The sequence below is a fragment of the Capra hircus genome, chromosome 4 (genome assembly GCF_001704415.2).
Source record: "Capra hircus breed San Clemente chromosome 4, ASM170441v1, whole genome shotgun sequence".
In the NCBI taxonomy this organism is placed as follows: domain Eukaryota; kingdom Metazoa; phylum Chordata; class Mammalia; order Artiodactyla; family Bovidae; genus Capra; species Capra hircus.
In genome coordinates, this window is record NC_030811.1 from 53549945 (window position 1) to 53567236 (window position 17292).

Consider the following 17292-nt stretch of genomic DNA (forward strand, 5'->3'; position numbering starts at 1 on the left):
TGGAAAACCAGATGCAGGACGCCACAGGAAAGACCACAATGAAAAGCTCTCAGCCCCTGAATCATCTGTCCTCTCTTAAGCATTCTCTCTCTCTCTCTCTCTCTCTCTCTCTCTCTCTCACACACACACACACAGACACACACACACACACACACACACGGGTGTGAATTTTAAATACTGAAATAATAAGTAGTAAGCATACATTTAATAAACCAGTATCCATCCCCATGGAAAAGAAATGCAAAAAAGCAAAATAGCTGTCTGGAGAGGCCTTACAAATAGCTGTGAAAAGAAGAGAGGCGAAAAGCAAAGGAGAATAGGAAAGATATAAGCATCTGAATGCAGAGTTTCAAAGAATAGCAAGAAGAGATAAGAAAGCTTTCCTCAGCGATCAATGCAAAGAAATAGAGGAAAACAACAGGATGGGAAAGACTAGAGATCTCTTTAAGAAAATTAGAGATACCAAGGGAACATTTCATGCAAAGATGGGCTCGATAAAGGACAGAAATAGTATGGACCTAACAGAAGCAGAAGATATTAAGAAGAGGTGGCAAGAATACACAGAAGAACTGTACAAAAAAGATCTTCACGACCCAGATAATCATGATAATGTGATCACTAATCTAGAGCCAGACATTTTGGAATGTGAAGTCAAGTGTGCCTTAGAAAGCATCACTACGAACAAAGCTAGTGGAGGTGATAGAATTCCAGTTGAGCTGTTTCAAATCCTGAAAGATGATGCTGTGAAAGTGCTGCACTCAATATGCCAGCAAATTTGGAAAACTCAGCAGTGGCCACAGGACTGGAAAAGGTCAGTTTTCATTCCAATCCCAAAGAAAGGCAATGCCAAAGAATGCTCAAACTACCACACAATTGCACTCATCTCACATGTTAGTAAAGTAATGCTCAAAATTCTCCAAGCCAGGCTTCAGCAATACATGAACCGTGAACTTCCAGATGTTCAAGCTGGTTTTAGAAAAGGCAGAGGGACCAGAGATCAAATTGCCAACATCTGCTGGATCATGGAAAAAGCAAGAGAGTTCCAGAAAAACATCTATTTCTGCTTTATTGACTATGCCAAAGCCTTTGACTGTGTGGATCACAATAAACTGTGGGAAATTCTGAAAGAGATGGGAATACCAGACCACCTAACCTGCCTCTTGAGAAATCTGTATGCAGGTCAGGAAGCAACAGTTAGAACTGGGCATGGAACAACAGACTGGTTCCAAATAGGAAAAGGAATACATCAAGGCTGTATATTGTCACCCTGCTTATTTAACTTATATGCAGAGTACATCATGAGAAATGCTGGGCTGGAAGAAGCACAAGCTGGAATCAAGATTGCCAGGAAAAATATCAATAACCTCAGATATGCAGATGACTCCACCCTTATGGCAGAAAGTGAAGTGGAACTAAAAAGCCTCTTGATGAAAGTGAAAGAGGAGAATGAAAAAGTTGGCTTAAAGCTCAACATTCAGAAAACGAAGATCATGGCATCTGGTCCCATCACTTCATGGAAAATAGATGGGGAAACAGTGGAAACAGTGTCAGACTTTAATTTTTTGGACTCCAAATCACTGCAGATGGTGACTGCAGCCATGAAATTAAAAGACGCTTACTCCTTGGAAGAAAAGTTATGACCACCTAGATAGCATATTGAAAAGAAGAGACATTACTTTGCCAACAAAGGTCTGTCTAGTCAAGGCTATGGTTTTTCCTGTGGTCATGTATGGATGTGAGAGTTGGACTGTGAAGAAGGCTGAGCGCCAAAGAATTGATGCTTTTGAACTGTGGTGTAGGAGAAGATTCTTGAGAGTCCCTTGGACTGCAAGGAGATCCAACCAGTCCATTCTGAAGGAGATCAACCCTGGGTGTTCTTTGGAAGGAATGATGCTAAAGCTGAAGCTCCAGTACTTTGGCCACCTCATGCGAAGAGTTGACTCATTGGAAAAGACTCTGATGCTGGGAGGGATGGGGGTAGGAGGAGAAGGGGATGACAGAGGATGAGATGGCTGGATGGCGTCACGGACTCAATGGACATGAGTCTGAGTGAACTCCGGGAGTTGGTGATGGACAGGGAGGCCTGGCGTGCTGCGATTCATGGGGTCGCAAAGAGTCGGACATGACTGAGCGACTGAACTGAACTGAACTATCCAGCCATTAAAATTATGTATGTGACCCAGAGAGAGTGAAAACAAAGGAAAAACCAGATTTCTTACCAACCTTCTGGGCTGAATGAATGATTACAGCATTTTGCTGGGTGTCTTTGCATCTAGGCTGACTTTAATATTTTGTAACTTTAGGGAAATAACGTGCAGTCCAGACTCATTACTCAACCCCGGAACCTCAGACATGTGTGGGAGGTACACTGATGGCCAAAGCAAAAAAAAAATAAGAGCAACTTTTTAAAATTAGAAGTCATTTGGATGGAAGGCAAGAAAAATAGAAAGACTGAAAAAAAAAAAAAAAAGGTTTATTTTGTGAAACAAAACTTTCATGAGAACTAGTGTTGGCCTCATGCTAGTCACTGGAGGTATACTGGGTAGAACAACTCAGGGGAGGGCCCCATTTTAAAAGCTGGTAATAAATCCTCTAGAAACAGAGAGGAGGAAAGGAGCCCCAAGTCAGTCGTGAGTAGTTTCCACTATTGATGAGCTGCAATGGTCAGGATTTCCACGAGAAGAAAGTCAGGAGACCTGATCGTATTCCCCACTTCCACTAGGACCTTGGTTTTTGCATCTGTAAAATGAGAATAACAATGCCCGCTCTGCCTTCCTCCTGTAATAGAGATGTTACTGAACCAAACTTTCATTCATCCTCAAGCAGTAAAGCCCATCTACTGATCCCAGGTTGTGGTGAAGGAAAGTGCAGCATTTATTGTAAGGCACCAGACAGAGTCCAGGGCAGCTAATTCTTGAAAGGCTCAAACTCGCCAATAGGTTCCAGGGAGGCATTTTTAAAGGCAAGAGGAAGGAGGGGAGTCACAGGGTATGTGATCATCTGATGCACAGTCCTCTGATTGGTTGACGGTGAGGTATCAGGGCAGTGTCATACAGGTTAGTAAGATCAGTCCTTAGCCTCCGGCCAGTCTGAGGACTACAAGCTTATGGCATCATGTAGTCAACTGCTTTCATTCAGGGGCTTCAGTATCATGACTCAGAAATGTGTGTTAGATACTGTTATTGATGTACTTATGGGAGGAACTGAAGATTCTATGACTGCCATATGGCTGATTTACCATTTAAATTGTTACCAGTGCTTCTGGCCTAACTGCTATTTTTGTTTTTACATGTTCACATCCTTACAATCGTTAATTCCTCAGCCAGGGTTTTGTGGCTCAGGGGACACCTTGAAGACTAGAGGTTTTCTACAAACAAGAGGCAGGCAGAGGACATGGATGACAGGGTGTCTGTCTCAGGCCCCGAGGGGTCTGCTTGATTACAGAGGTATCATATAATGTAGACCACAAATATACAATGTTACTTTTAATATTCTGGTCCTGAATTTGGTTGTGACCCATAGGACCTGAACATGGGGCAGAGTCCCCCTGTTTCTAGTACCCCTTCTTGTGACACCAGAGATCTGATAGCTTGGTCAGAAGGAAACCCCAAAGGGCATGGCCCCTGGGTGTTATGTCAGAGACTCACAAGAGTAAATTGACTGGATGACTAGGTTTTGATGATGATAAACCTCTACAGTGGTACTTTGACTTCAAGATATTTTATAGCTGTGAACATTCGTTTAGCAAAATTTATCCAGTACCTACTTTGTGCCAGGTTTGAGGTATAACACTGGGGTCACTGTTTATGACCCGAGCACACACAGTATCTGATCTCATAAAGCTAGAAGTCTTGGTTGGGGGGGAGGGGGATGGTCATAGGTAACAATTTAAAAATCATACTGTTCATTCATGGTTATATATTCTTAAGGTGGCCAGAAGAAAGGGTGGGAGGAGAAGCTGGAAGGGTGGCACCACACAGGCCCATAAAGGCCATGGTATGGATTTTTGCCTTTGACAGTCTGTGGAGTTCTAAGTGGCATGATGGGAGGTGAGGGTGGGGTGGGCATGAATATAAATATTTTCACTTTCTGTGTTTTAAAAGGTATTGACTCCTATGGCAGGGGTGGTTTTCAATAGCATGTAATCCATTCATACTTCCATCTTCTCTAATAATCCCCCTGAAGTGAAGTACTTCAGATTAGTGCAGTGGTTTCCAATGGTAGGAGTACATTAGAATTCCCACTGGGGGGATTTTTAAAGGTCCAGGCCCATCCACAGAAATTTGGATGTCATTGGTCTGAGTGAAGCTTGAATGTGGCTTGTTTGTTCATTTGTGTTCCCCGGGTGATTCTAATGATCAGGGAAGGTTGAGACCCACAGGTACAGAGGAAAGCATGCAACAGGGATCCTCAAAGTGTGGTCCCTGGACCAGCAATATCAGCGTCACCTGGGAGCCTGTCAGGGATGCAGATTCTTCAGCCTGTTCTCACACTGACTGAGCCAGAAAGCTTGGGGCCCAGCAGTCTGTGTTTGAACCAGACCTCCGGGGGTCCTGGGATCCCAGAAGTATAAAAAGTGCTCGCTTTCAAAGGTTGCAGGCAAGAGAAACTGGAGTTTGGATCTGGGTCTAGACCTGGTTGTGGAATAGCTCTCTGATGGGGGAGGGGGCACAAATCATTAAACTTCCCTGATCCTCAGTCTCTCCAGCTGCAAAAAGAGCAGGTGGGATTAGATGAGCTCATAGATTATCTATGATGTTAAGAATGTATCTTTTGTGCACACTAAAGCTAATAAATTTGAGGTCTTTATAATGTACTTTAAAATTTGTATTTTTATATCATGGAACCAGAACACAATCACTGTAGGAAGCTCAAAATATACAGGAAAGAATAAAGATGAAAATAAATGTGAATTAAAATTTCTCTACTTAGAGATAACTGTTGCCTTATCGCCAATATTTGGTATATTGAAGATATTTTGGTGTTTTTTTGGTATTTTCTGCATGATTGAAGTCATACTATGTTAGGTTTATGAGCCTACTTCTCATCTAACATTATATTAGGTGAGAATATCCCTTCTTCACTAAAAGTTATTTTAATCATCTTTGTTAATATCTACCTAATATTCTATTGCATATTTATACCATAATGTATTTAACCTTACCCAACCTTCAATGTTTAAGCCTTTTCTTATTTCTTGTTATTATTATGATATGTATCTATCTACTAATTCTTTGTTTGAAGACCTCCTTAAGAGAATCCTAGAAATAGAATCGTTGGATCAATGTACATGGGGCATTTGACACAATGAGTTTCTTCCCCAGCAATGGGCCACTTATTACAAACAGAAACATTCTATTAGTGAGCTGTCCCCATGATATCCTCACCAGCATCAGTAATATTGATCTTCATTTCATATACTACCATGAGGCAGCAGATGCCTGCATCTACAGGGTAGTGTGTGTAACAGGGGTATAGCTCAGGCTTTCAGCCCCTTAGGGGGACTCAGACCTGAGATGGACATGAGAGGGGCCCCAGGAGGAATAGGACTGGGATTGGAATAGGTGCAGAGAGACTGTCTTGGGACTGATGATGGCATTTTCAAAAAGCCCTCCTTAAAATGTACCACAGAAATTTACTCAGCACCTATGGAAGAACTAGAGATTGACATAAGTCAACTTTTCTAGAAATTGGTACTAAAAAGGCAGAATGTTGTGGTCCCCAGAGGCCAAGATGCAGGTCTGCCTGAAGCCAGGTGGAGAAGGGACCTTTGATTAAATGAGCTTCTGGGATCCCTGTGTTTTTATGATGCTCGATTACTAAAGTCAGAGCAGAGGGAAAGGCTGCCCCTTTCTCCTGCCGTCCCTGAGCATGTTATACGCACATGCGCCCCAGTGCACTTTGTTCCCCGTGTCTTCCTGCCCAATGCCTCTTTCTTCTTCTTTGTCTTCATCTGACAGACTTCCACTGCCTCTGGCTACCTGACGCCTCCTTGGGTGCAAGATCCTCATCACGGAGACAAAGGGCAGTGAGAGGCCATACACAGAAAATAGAATCCCAGCCCTCATTTATAAAAAAGGAAAAGGGAAGTGCTTATTTCACCGTTTATTTATAGCCCCACCTACTAACAGAAGTATCTTAAGTCGTGTCTGCTTTGGCAGAGGCCCCAATGAGCACTAAAGTCTCCTCAGTGAAACCAGACCAGGCCACACCAGTCCTGAGAGTTGTTAACAAGTTAACTATGGGGAAGAGAGTAATTCTGGCATTTTAGCCTCTCAATATTTCAAAATGTGAACAATATTTGGATGAGAGGCAGTTTAGAGGATGGTTAAAAGCATAGATTTAGTGTTACACCCAAAAGAACTGGCACAGGTGTTCAAACAAAAAACCTGTTCAAGAATATTCTTAGCAGCAGTAGTCACAGTAGCCAAAAGGTGAAAACAGCCCACATGTACATCCCCTGGAGATAAACAATATGTGGACCATCCATAGCAAGGTATGCAATGGATTACTATTGAGCAATAAAAAGTAAGAAGTCAGACACAAAAGGCCACAGATTGCATATTTTATTTATATGAAGTATTCAGAATAGGCAGATCCATAGAGAAAGCAGATTAGTGGTTGCCGGAGGCCGGAGGGAAAAGGGAACGGTGAGTGCTTAATTAGGTAAAAGATTTCATTTTGAATGATGGAAATGATCTGGGACTAGACAGTGGTAATGCTTGCAGGACATTGTGAATGTATGTAATGCCACTGAATTGCTGAATTATACTTTTAAATTGTTAAAATGATAGATTTGCTGTTATGCTGATTTTATCACAATAAAAAATAAACTGATTTTGGGGAACAAAAACAACCAAAAAATAGCATAGACCTAGGCATTGTGCCTAGGATCTAATCTCAGCTTTACCACTTATCAGCTATGTGACCTTGAGCAAATCACTTAAATGCTCAGTTCCCATTTTCTCATCTGTAAAGTGGAAGTAATTATAACAGTACCTATCTCAGAGGGTTATAAAACTTAAGCCAATTTATACAAAGTGTTTAGAAGGGCCCAGGTGGCTCAGTGGTAAAGAATCTGCCTGCCAATGCAGGAATGTGGCTTCAACCCCTGGGTCGGGAAGATCCCCTGGAGAAACAAAATGCAATCCACTCCAGTATTCTTGTCTGGAGAATCCCATGGACAGAGGAGCCTGGAAGGCTACAGTCCATGGGATTACAAAGAGTCGGACATGACTGAGCAACTGAGCATGCGCGCATGCAAAGTGCTTAGCTTATTAAATACCTGACACAGAGAAAGTATGCTGTAAATGTTTGTTATTAATCTAACCCCTGTATTCTCAACTGGGGGCCGTTTTTCTTCAGAGGAGGAATGTGGCGGTCTGGAGAGATTTGTGATATCACAATTGAGGGGTGCGACTGGCATCTAGTGGGTAGCACCAGGGATGCCGCTAAACATTGTACAATGAACAGGACAGCCCCCACAACAAAGAATTATCCAACCCCAAATTTCAGTGGTTCCAAGGCTGACAGTAGGGATTGAACCCCCGCCCCCTGCATCGGAAGAAGCCCGACAATCCCTGGTTTAAAGAGGTTGTAGGCACATGCACTTTCTCTTATAAATATATAAATGAAAATAGGTCAGATAGAAATTTTTGTCAGAAAAAGATGGCCAGCCTGTCTCTGTATATTACAGCACATGTGTTAGACTTTGTAGGGATACAGAAGAGACCCAGCCATGGTCCTGGAGGAGCTTGGATAAGAACTCTGTGTAGCGGGGCTATTTAAGAGGCAAGTTTTTACCAAGTGACTTTTGTAAGCATTTTTCCTTTAATATGAGGGTGACCTGGGGCCATCCACACTTCTCAGAATAATGCTTGCTCAGCTGCCAACCTTAACAGTTCCCTATAAAGATGCATCTTAAGTGAACAGTGTCTGTTTACGTGCCTGAATGTATCTTGTGTTTGGGTAAATTCTATTGAACAAATATCTGAAAAAGAAATCCCTGTCACAAATAGAAATAAAAAGTACTTGTTAAGAGTAAAAGCACAGACATGAGAAAAATGTTAAAGCTTGTATTCAACCATTCACACACCAAAAGGTAAAGGAGACCCCTTTTGCCCACTTTCCATTGAAAGAGTTATTTTATTCAGATTCTAAAGCCATGTCGCCATATAATTAATCTAATTCGGATCACAGAATATGTGCTCACACAGAATGACTTGCTGTCAAAAGCTCTGTCTTGATTTGCTAGCTGGGAAGTTTAGAGAAGGGACCCTTATTCTTCCTCTCTGGCTTTTTGCCTTTAGGCTAAGGACTAGAAGACTGTTAAAGGCATGCCAGACCTTCACTCAGTCCCTGTGTGTGGCAGATGTCCTCTAGGATTGGGCAGCAGGAAGGAGGGCTAAGGAATCTGGTGGAGACCATCAGGAGGGCAGACCCCTGGGGGTTTACACCCTTGGAAGCTAAAGCATGGTGATGGATGGGGCAAGAGACCCACTCCATGCAGCCACTTTCGCACACCTTCCTCCATTAATCTGGTTTCCTACATGTATAGGTGCTTTCTGACAACTTATTTAACGCCTACTAAAGGAATCCTATTAGACACTCTTGTAGGAGGAAAAAAAAAAGTGAACCAGACATAAAACGTATCACAGTGGATTCTCAGTATGGCAGACTATAAGACCTGTTATAATTCGCTCTAAGAGAGAAAGTGATTAAGTGCAATAAGAAAAATGTGAGAAAAACACCATGGATTCCAAAGCAGTGTTTGCCTCCAGTGGGGAGTTTGGAGAAGTCTTTTTGGAGAGGGAGGTATTTGAGTTAGAATGTGAAGGTTGGTGGATATGTAAACATGGAAATGGTGCTAGAAAATGCTAAAAGACAGAGCAAGCTACCAAGGTGCAAAGTTGAGTATGTCAGAGAAGTTTTGTAGGATTTGTGGTGGGGAGTATAGGGAAATAGATAAGATAGATAGGTTGAGATGAGCTCATGTAAAACCCACAGTACAAGGATGCAGTCAAGCCGGGGGGAATCACTGACATTTCTGAGCAAAGGTGGAGTGGACTAAGAAGCCTGTTGGGTAGCTGTGTGGAAGGTAGACTGGACAGAGATCTAGGCTCTGAGTTATTGTGGGACAAGAATGGTAAGGAGGGTGCAGACTTGACCAATATTTCAGATAAAGCATTTGGCAAGACTCAGTGGGCGACGCAGCACTGCACTGCCTACCTCGGTGCTAGGGTATGGGCTTCTGAACACAGGTGTTGGGTACAGATGTTTCGGGTTCTAGTCCTGGCTCTGCTGCCTAAACTAGTTACATGTCCTTGAAATCTCTCTTAATCTCATCCACAAAATGGAAATAAAAGTCTTATTTTGCATATACGTGAGCTGCAGATTAAATGAGTCAGTGCACTTAACACATTCTGAATCTTGTCTGGCTTAACAAGCTAATGTGTTCAAAAGCCCAATATAAAAATTGATTTTTATTATTATCAGAAGTTAAAAGGAGGTGAAATGAGAGGCAGGACATCTGAACCAAGTTGGAATTTAATTGCCAGGAATAAAGAATTACACAAGGAAAAGATTGATGTTTTGTTACTCTCCCCGTGGCTGCTTGGAAGGGCTGGAATGTGGGGCCACATAGAGGATGAGATGAAATTCATGGACAGTCCCAACTGCATCATGGTCCAGCCATCCACGTTCTTGCTTTCCAGTTCCAAAAGCATCGATTTTATTGTCTGGCATTAGCTGCATTAAACTTTGCCAGCAGATTAGGAGTACTCATTAAGAGATAATGATTTCCTCACTTCTATTAATGCAGAGACCTGGAACCAGAAAACCAGGGTCCCGAGAGAGACCATCAAACAGATGATGCTTTTATGAGCCAGGAGGGCATTAGCTTGGATACTAACAGAATTAACATTGAAAATGTTTTATTTAAAAGAAAAAAAAAACTATGATGTTTTAGTTTTAGTTAAGGAATACTGCCTTCTTTGTGGTGCGTGGGGGATTTGATGGGGGTATCCTGGGGCAAGACATCCTCTCCCTTATTTTAAACTTGTAACTGTAGATCCCAGAGCTGAAACACTATATACAGTTCATGTATGCCCCAGTCAGTGGTCAGACTGTTCTAATTTAATGTAAGCATAAGAATAAAAATTAAGCTTTCAAGTGCTGGGGCAGATTTTTTTTTTTTTTAAGAGACGCAGGCTTTATCCCCTATATGATTAAACAGTCATTAGGGTTTAAAGGTTTAATCTGCTGGAATTCAGCCCAGAATGGGGTTCAGAGCCCCAGAATAATTGGATACAGCCTCAGGCTTTGAAGATCAGAGTTGGTTGGTTGGGGGTGTGTGTGTGTGAAATATGCTAGCAAGTATCTGAGGTCTCTCCTTTGCAATGCGCTGTGGCAGGAGGAATTAAGCTCCAGCCCCTGCCTCCTCCATTGATTCCTCAGGGGCTGACTGGATACAGCTTCTGGGGGGTGCTGAGCTCATGAATGTGTGCTATTGTTCCAGGCACACGTCGGCCTTAAGAAATAACACAGAACAAAACAGGCCTGTCCTTATTCAGATGCAGAGCCCTCTCCATCACTCAAATGGGCCCTTCCAGGTCACATGCCCCAGGCCTCTGCAGACAGAACGCAGCTGCCTCGAATCTGCTGCCTAACATTAGCTGCAGTTCAAAAAATCTGACGGCGCTGCACTGCCCAGGCTCCGCAGAGGAAACCAGAAAGATCTGGGGTCCGGTCACTATGTTCTCCGAGGAACTGTGGCTGGAGAATGAGAAGAAGTGTGCTGTGGTTCGGAAGCCTAAGCCAGGCAGAAAACGCCAGGAGCTGCTGGCCGTGGCACTTGGGGTGAAGGTGGGAGTCAAAGGCGCCTTTCTCTGGCCCCCTCTCAAACTCTTTGCCTGTCCACAGATCTCCTCCCTGGTCCGAAGGGCCGCTCTCACACACAACGACAACCACTTCAACTATGAGAAGACACACAACTTTAAGGTAAGCGAACCTCTGCATGCTTTCTTCTGTTATAAAAGGGCAGGTGGAGAGCTCCAGGCCATGGTTTCTGTCTGGGCTTTGGTAAAGTCAAGAGACGGCAGATTTTCTGTTTTCCACATTGAGTTACTTGCTCTGAATCAAATCAAACGGCAGGTTTCAGAAAGCAGTTTGCTTGATGCTAATGTTCAGAAACACCTCTCTGTATGTTAACTGAGTTCTAATGAATTCGGCCCATTTCCTCTCCACATTCCCATGTCCAGTGAAAGAAAAACAGAGCATGCCCAATCTTTGGCATTTAGAGGTCATCTGGGGAATATCAAGCAGTACTTTTCCACTCGGAGTAGCAGTAAAGAATAGTTATCTGTGAGCAAGTGGAAACAGTTGCCCGTTTCACATTTTGTGTTTTGTCTTTTGTTTTCAGGGATGCTAACTCTTTGGGTTTATGTGTAGACAGCTGTGAAAGCAAATGATGACGGGAGATACCATCCAGTAGCTTTTGTTTGTGCTTGAGGTGCAGGGGGCGCCCTGGCAGCCTTGCCAAGCTCCTTCTGGTCCCAGCCTTGGTCTTGCTCACCAGACCAAACAAAAAGATAGAAAGAGCTGGCGGGGGGTTGAGTGGATTTTCCCATGTGTATTTATAAACTGGAAATACCACTATCTTCATTTCAGACTAGCACTTGGAGAAACGGCCTGCCGTCAGAAAATTATGGCCTGTTTCCTTTGACCCGATGTGTTTTCCAAGAAGGGCCAGGAGGAGGTTCTGATGCCAAATTGCCTGGTTTGAGATGCCCTTAAGTGCAGGAGAGACAGGACAGAGTTAGAGGTTTTACACCAGCACAGGGGCTGACCGTGTGGAAGTTGGAGGGAATGGAGATGAAGGATCTAGGAAGAAGAGACAGGAGCAGCTAAATGCAAATTGTATTCTTTTTTAAAAATTCTTTTCCTTTAGGGTCAGTAGCCCAAGAAACTTTTGGAACTGGAGAACCATTTGTCAGAAGTGACCAGGAAATCCTAGTTCATTCTGTTGCTTTCCTACCCTTCATACAGACAGATGTGTGTCTATTAAATATACATTTGTGTTCGTTTGGTCTGTTTGCCCTGCTTCTGTTTTTAGAAAGCAAGGAGCTCAGACATTTGCATGCTATAATTGAACTGAGGCATAGAGTTATCCAGCCCTCCGGATTTAGCATGAGAGTGAATAATTGCATTAGATAGGTCCTTATCCATGCCAAGGCTCTTGTTATTTCTCCCACCACTGAGTAGTGACAATTCTAATTTGGCGCATCACTGAATAGTGACAGGTCTAATTTATGTTTTTTTTCTTTTTTCTCTTTTCTATCTTTACCCTAATTATTTTTTTTTTTTAATTTTAAGAAAGTGTTTTTCTGACTTTTGGCAGAAATTCCTGATCCTTTGCCTCCTGTATTTGCACCACCATGAATGGGAGGATGGATCTTGGACTTGCCTTTTTTTTTTTCCTCCCTCTTGAAAATTCTGATTCTTTTGGCTTTAAGATCCAGCTGGACTTTTGCCCTGTTGCAATATATGTTTGCATGGAATAGCTTTCCTCTATAGATACTGTGTCTGAGTTTGTGTGAAGAACACACAAGTGTATTTAGTTGATTGGTACTTCAAAATTAATTTCAGCCTTTTTTTCATCTTAGATCTCTGCATAGGACATAAAAACATTTAAACCAAAAGGATAGTTGAACCTTATCTTCTCAAGTAGTTCTGTTGCTAACATGATTTATGTTAATTATTACTGAAAAACACTAACAGCTTTTTAAATGTTTGTTTAAGAAGTCTGTATCTATTGACAATATCTTTTCTAACTTACTGCTATTGAGAGAAAAGAAAGCAGAGGACAGATGAGTTGTCAGGGGGGAATGGAAGCCAGACAGGACCATTTCTCTTCCGTGTTTTAAATAGCCGTCTTTGAGACATAGCAGACCCTGAGTGCTGTGTCAGTTGATTGTGGCTTTCAATGGTACTGCTCGTGCCACTGTCCTTAAGAATGAGAGGCTGGGGCAGGAGGGGGTGGCTCCCTCTGTCACTCCTGGTCCCTTTTATCCTCATTCAGCCCTCTCCTCACCCCCCACCCCTACCCACAACCAACTTTTAAGTGGAAACTCTGCATGGTCTTTAGAAGAACATTCTAAAAGCAGGTCCCTGCTATAAATAGAGCAGTAAGGTTTTAGTAACATGACCTAACCAAAGAAAGAAAGTGCTTATCAAAGGCCCCTGACATCTGCCTGGAATCTGTTTTATATCTTAATTTTGCAGGAAGTTTTTATTTATATTCATTTCTAGTAGGCTTTGTTCTGAAACTGTCTTGATTTGTAAGTTGGGTTATTATTTGAGGACATTATGTGTCTGGCATAAAGTAGATGTTTAAAAAGAACAAGTAATCACATTCTCATGCTTATCAACAAATAAGCTTTACTAGGCCCTGTCTGCACTCTCATCGAGAGGCCTCCTACCAGAGTCTTGAATCTGCCTGCAGATCTTGATGCCTCACTTCAGAGCAAGATTTTTTTTGCCCCCATCAGGACTATTCCTTGAATGAAAAGCCCTTTCCTCACTCTCCCCAGGAGCTTCATCACAAGCAATGAATAGGTAACCTATAATGAAAAAAAATCACTTTGCCATACACCTGAAACTAAGACATCTTTGTAAATCAATTGTACTTCAAATTTTAAAAAATAATGCAATAATTGCAGTTTTTTTATATTTTGGCCTTGCCATGTAGCATCTTAGTTCCGCCACTCCCCCTGCATTGGCAGCATGGAGTCTTAGCCACTGTACCACCAGGGAAGTCTCAATAATAAGTTTTTAAAAACAGCAATGGCTAAATACTCCTGACCTGGTTGAGGTCGGAACCCTTCCCACTCCGTTCTTTGAGAAGACTCCCATCAGTGCTCCTGAGGGCATATCTACTGCCCTTGATTTCCAAACAAAGCATGTCTGGGAAAAACTGAAATTCTGCTCTGGAAACAAAACCTTTTGGAAGCAAATTAAAGTTGCTCCTCATTTCATGCAATAATTATATACTTTTCAACATGTATACAAATGCGCTTGTTGCTGGTTTAAATGTCAAATTCTCAGGATTCCTTATACATATTAGAAACTAAGAGTATTTGTTGGAGGAATGATGAAATTAATAGGCTCCTCTCTACAATGAAAGCTGTCTGATAAACAGAGAAAGAATTCTGTTATTTAACATGTTTTATGTCTGCATCTCTGTTTATCTCCTGGACTGAAAGAGACACTCTCTAGTAGGTGGAATAGCTCTGTTTTAGAGGGTCTGCCCTAAGAACACCTTGTGGCTGAGCTCTGAAACCTTCAGGAACCCCTCAACCCCATCAGCCTGGATAACTGTCTTTCTTTCCTCACCTAGTGCAATGATGAGGTAGCTGTGGCCAGCTTGGTGCCACTGGCCACAACATGCTCTTTGGCAAGTAGCTTAATTCTCTGAGCTTCAGTTTCCTCATCTGTAAAATGGGAGTGCCATAAGGTTTAAGATGCATGAAACAGGGCACTCAAACAGGGCACTTCTGGTGCACTGGGACAACCCTGAGGGATGGGATAGGAAGGGAACTGGGAGGGGTGTTCAGGATGGGGACATATGTACCCCCATGGCTGATTCATGTCAATGTATGACAAAAACCACCACAATATTGTAATTAGCCTCCAATTAAAATAAAGAAATCAAAAAGAATACTTGTGAATCACTGAAGGTCATTGGCACCCAGTAAGCTTGCCTTCTATTATTATTTTATTGTTCATCTTTTTGCGTCTCTCATCTTCCTTGCATTTTGGTGTGTAGCTGGCTCTGTATTTCTTACTTTCTACCTTCACTTCTTCTTGTCCCTCTTACTTTTTTTTTTTTTAACCATCTCTTTCATCTTCCCTGGTCACTGAGATGTAATTAAAAACTGAAAGAGCAGTGCGAAGACATGAATCAGAACTTCAGAGTCAGAAATGAGCCAGGGGTGAACAGGGTGCAGGAAAGAGAGGATCCAGGAGACAGAAGTGCTCGCTGCACCTCTGGAGAGTCAGCTGGGGTGGACTGGATGGTCACAGGCTGCTGATCCATGGGCCCTCTTCCTCTCAGGCAGCTTGTGCTCTCGGCCTCCCAAGGCTGCATGTGTGTGCACATCACTCACTCCTTCCGAAAGCTCTCTCCACCCAGGCCGCTTGAGGGACATCTTTTCTCCCTATATGGAATATGGATGGAGAGCAGAGGTCCAAAGAGTTCTAAACATTGGAGAGCAGACCACCCCACCCCAACCTCACCTGCGTTCCCCCGCCTCCCCTAGTCCTGCCCGTCCATCTGCCCTTCATTCCCTCTGTCCCCTGTCCATCCCTTTCCTAGCCCTCTGCCAACTTTATTTTCATCCCTATCACTGAACACCAGCTGACATAGTACACATGTATTGATGTGTTTTCTGCTTATCAGAGAGAAACACCTTCCTGGGTCGGGGGAAAGGGGTAGAGACAGAGATTTTGTGTGTTTTACTTTCTGCAGAAACCCCAGTGTCTTGATCAGGGCCTGGCCCAGAGTGGGCTGTCAGTGAATATGTGGAGAGCATGTGTAGCAGGCATCTCCCCACCCTGATCACCTAAGCTTGCAGTTTCCTTCCTCACTTCCTGCCCCAGAGTTTGCTTTCATTCAAGGCTCATGTTAGTTGTGTTCCAGCCCCTTCAGGTAGTGGGCAGCAGTCCATGCCAGGGTCACCACCTGTGCCAGGGAGACAGAGGCCGGATCCAGGCATGTCAGGCCAGCTCCCCATGTGGTCAGAGGATCTGGCCATGCCAGCTACCCGCGATCTTGCACACGTGCCCAGGTTTATTCTTGCTGTCCCAGTTTCCTGTGAGGTGCCTCTCAAAAGCGGCCTTGTCTGGATTTAAGTTAAACAGTTGTCTGCCTTACCCTTTCCTGTCCCCACACTCCACAGATGAGGCTGCACCAGCGAGCATCCTATTCCCATGGTACACTGTGCGTATATGCGTGCTCAAGCAGCACACGCCTTCTAAACACACCTCCCACTCCCAAGACTCTGGGCGCCAGGACGAGAAGGTCAGAAGGCTGAGAGTGTGTCCCAGTGCCACGGCTGGGACACCCGTCTAGGATGTGGCAGCATCACCGCCTCCCTGTTTGGGTTTTGTGGCTCCTTGATGGTTTCTATCTCTGTCCTCAGTTTCCACATTTTCATCAGTGGAGTGATCATTTGCTTTGGAATTAGCCACTTTTGCTTCCCACATGCAAGCCCCTCTTTTCCTCATCCTTGCTGACTTCATAAAATGTGCCAGCTCTCTCTCCCCAGTATTTTGCCTGCCCTGTGTTCTCATGGGTGTGCAGGGACCCTTAGACTGTCCTGGTCCCGCTTCTGTTGGATTTTGCACCTGCACTTTGTCACAGGCAGACAATGGCTTCAGAAACAGTTGTGAGTTTTATTTCTTTTGTTTTATAATCAGAAAAGGCTGTTTTGGCAGAAGCAAGTCTGGAAGGAACAATTCAAAGGGAAGCCAAGCTTCATCACCATGAATATCAAACAAGGCTTGGAAATACTAGACTTTATGAAGAAAATATGGCTTGTGCTCCAAGAGGTCTATGAAGTGGCCTCATTTTAAACTACTTCCTAGGGCTTCCCTGATAGCTCAGTTGGTAAAGAATTCACCTGCGATGAAGGAGACCCCAGTTCGATTCCTGGGTCAGGAAGATCCCCTAGAGAAGGGATAGGCTACCCACTCCAGTATTCTTGGACTTCCTTTTTGGCTCAGCTAGTAAAAAAATCCACCTGCAATGCAGGAGACCCTGGTTCGATTCCTGGGTTGGGAAGATCCCCTGGAGAAGGGAAAAGCTACCCACTCCAGTATTCTGGCCTGGAGAATTCCATGGACTGTGTAGTCCATGGGGTCGCAAAGAGTCAGACATGACTGAGCAACTTTTACTTTCCATCTACTTCCTGCAATTGTCTGGCCGTTATAATTTTTAGAACCTCTGGATACCATCTTAAGTGAAATAGGCAAGTCTCATAGAGCCCCAGGGACTGTTTAGAACTAGGCAAGGAGGAAGCAGGAGCTAGGGGTGTACCTGGGCTCAGTTTCTCTGCCCCCTCCTTCCCTCTCTTCCTTCCTTTCTCTCCTTCTCCCTTCCCATCCCTTCATTGCTTTCTACTCTCTGGATATCAGCTTCATTATTCTCTCCCTGCACAAAAACATCTTAGTCTATATGATCTGCACAGTATGGCTGATGATAACTCTCTGCTTTATGTATTACAAAGACCAACC

At 43.5% G+C, this 17292-nt stretch overlaps 1 protein-coding gene across 1 annotated transcript in view; it reads left to right on the forward strand.

Moving 5' to 3' along the window:
* Positions 1-17292, forward strand: part of CHN2 (chimerin 2) — a 340146-nt gene that overhangs the window by 287802 nt on the left and 35052 nt on the right. The window contains exon 7 of the mRNA XM_018047100.1: positions 10921-10998. Coding sequence (XP_017902589.1) covers positions 10921-10998 — 78 coding nt within the window. The remainder of the gene's footprint in view (positions 1-10920; positions 10999-17292) is intronic.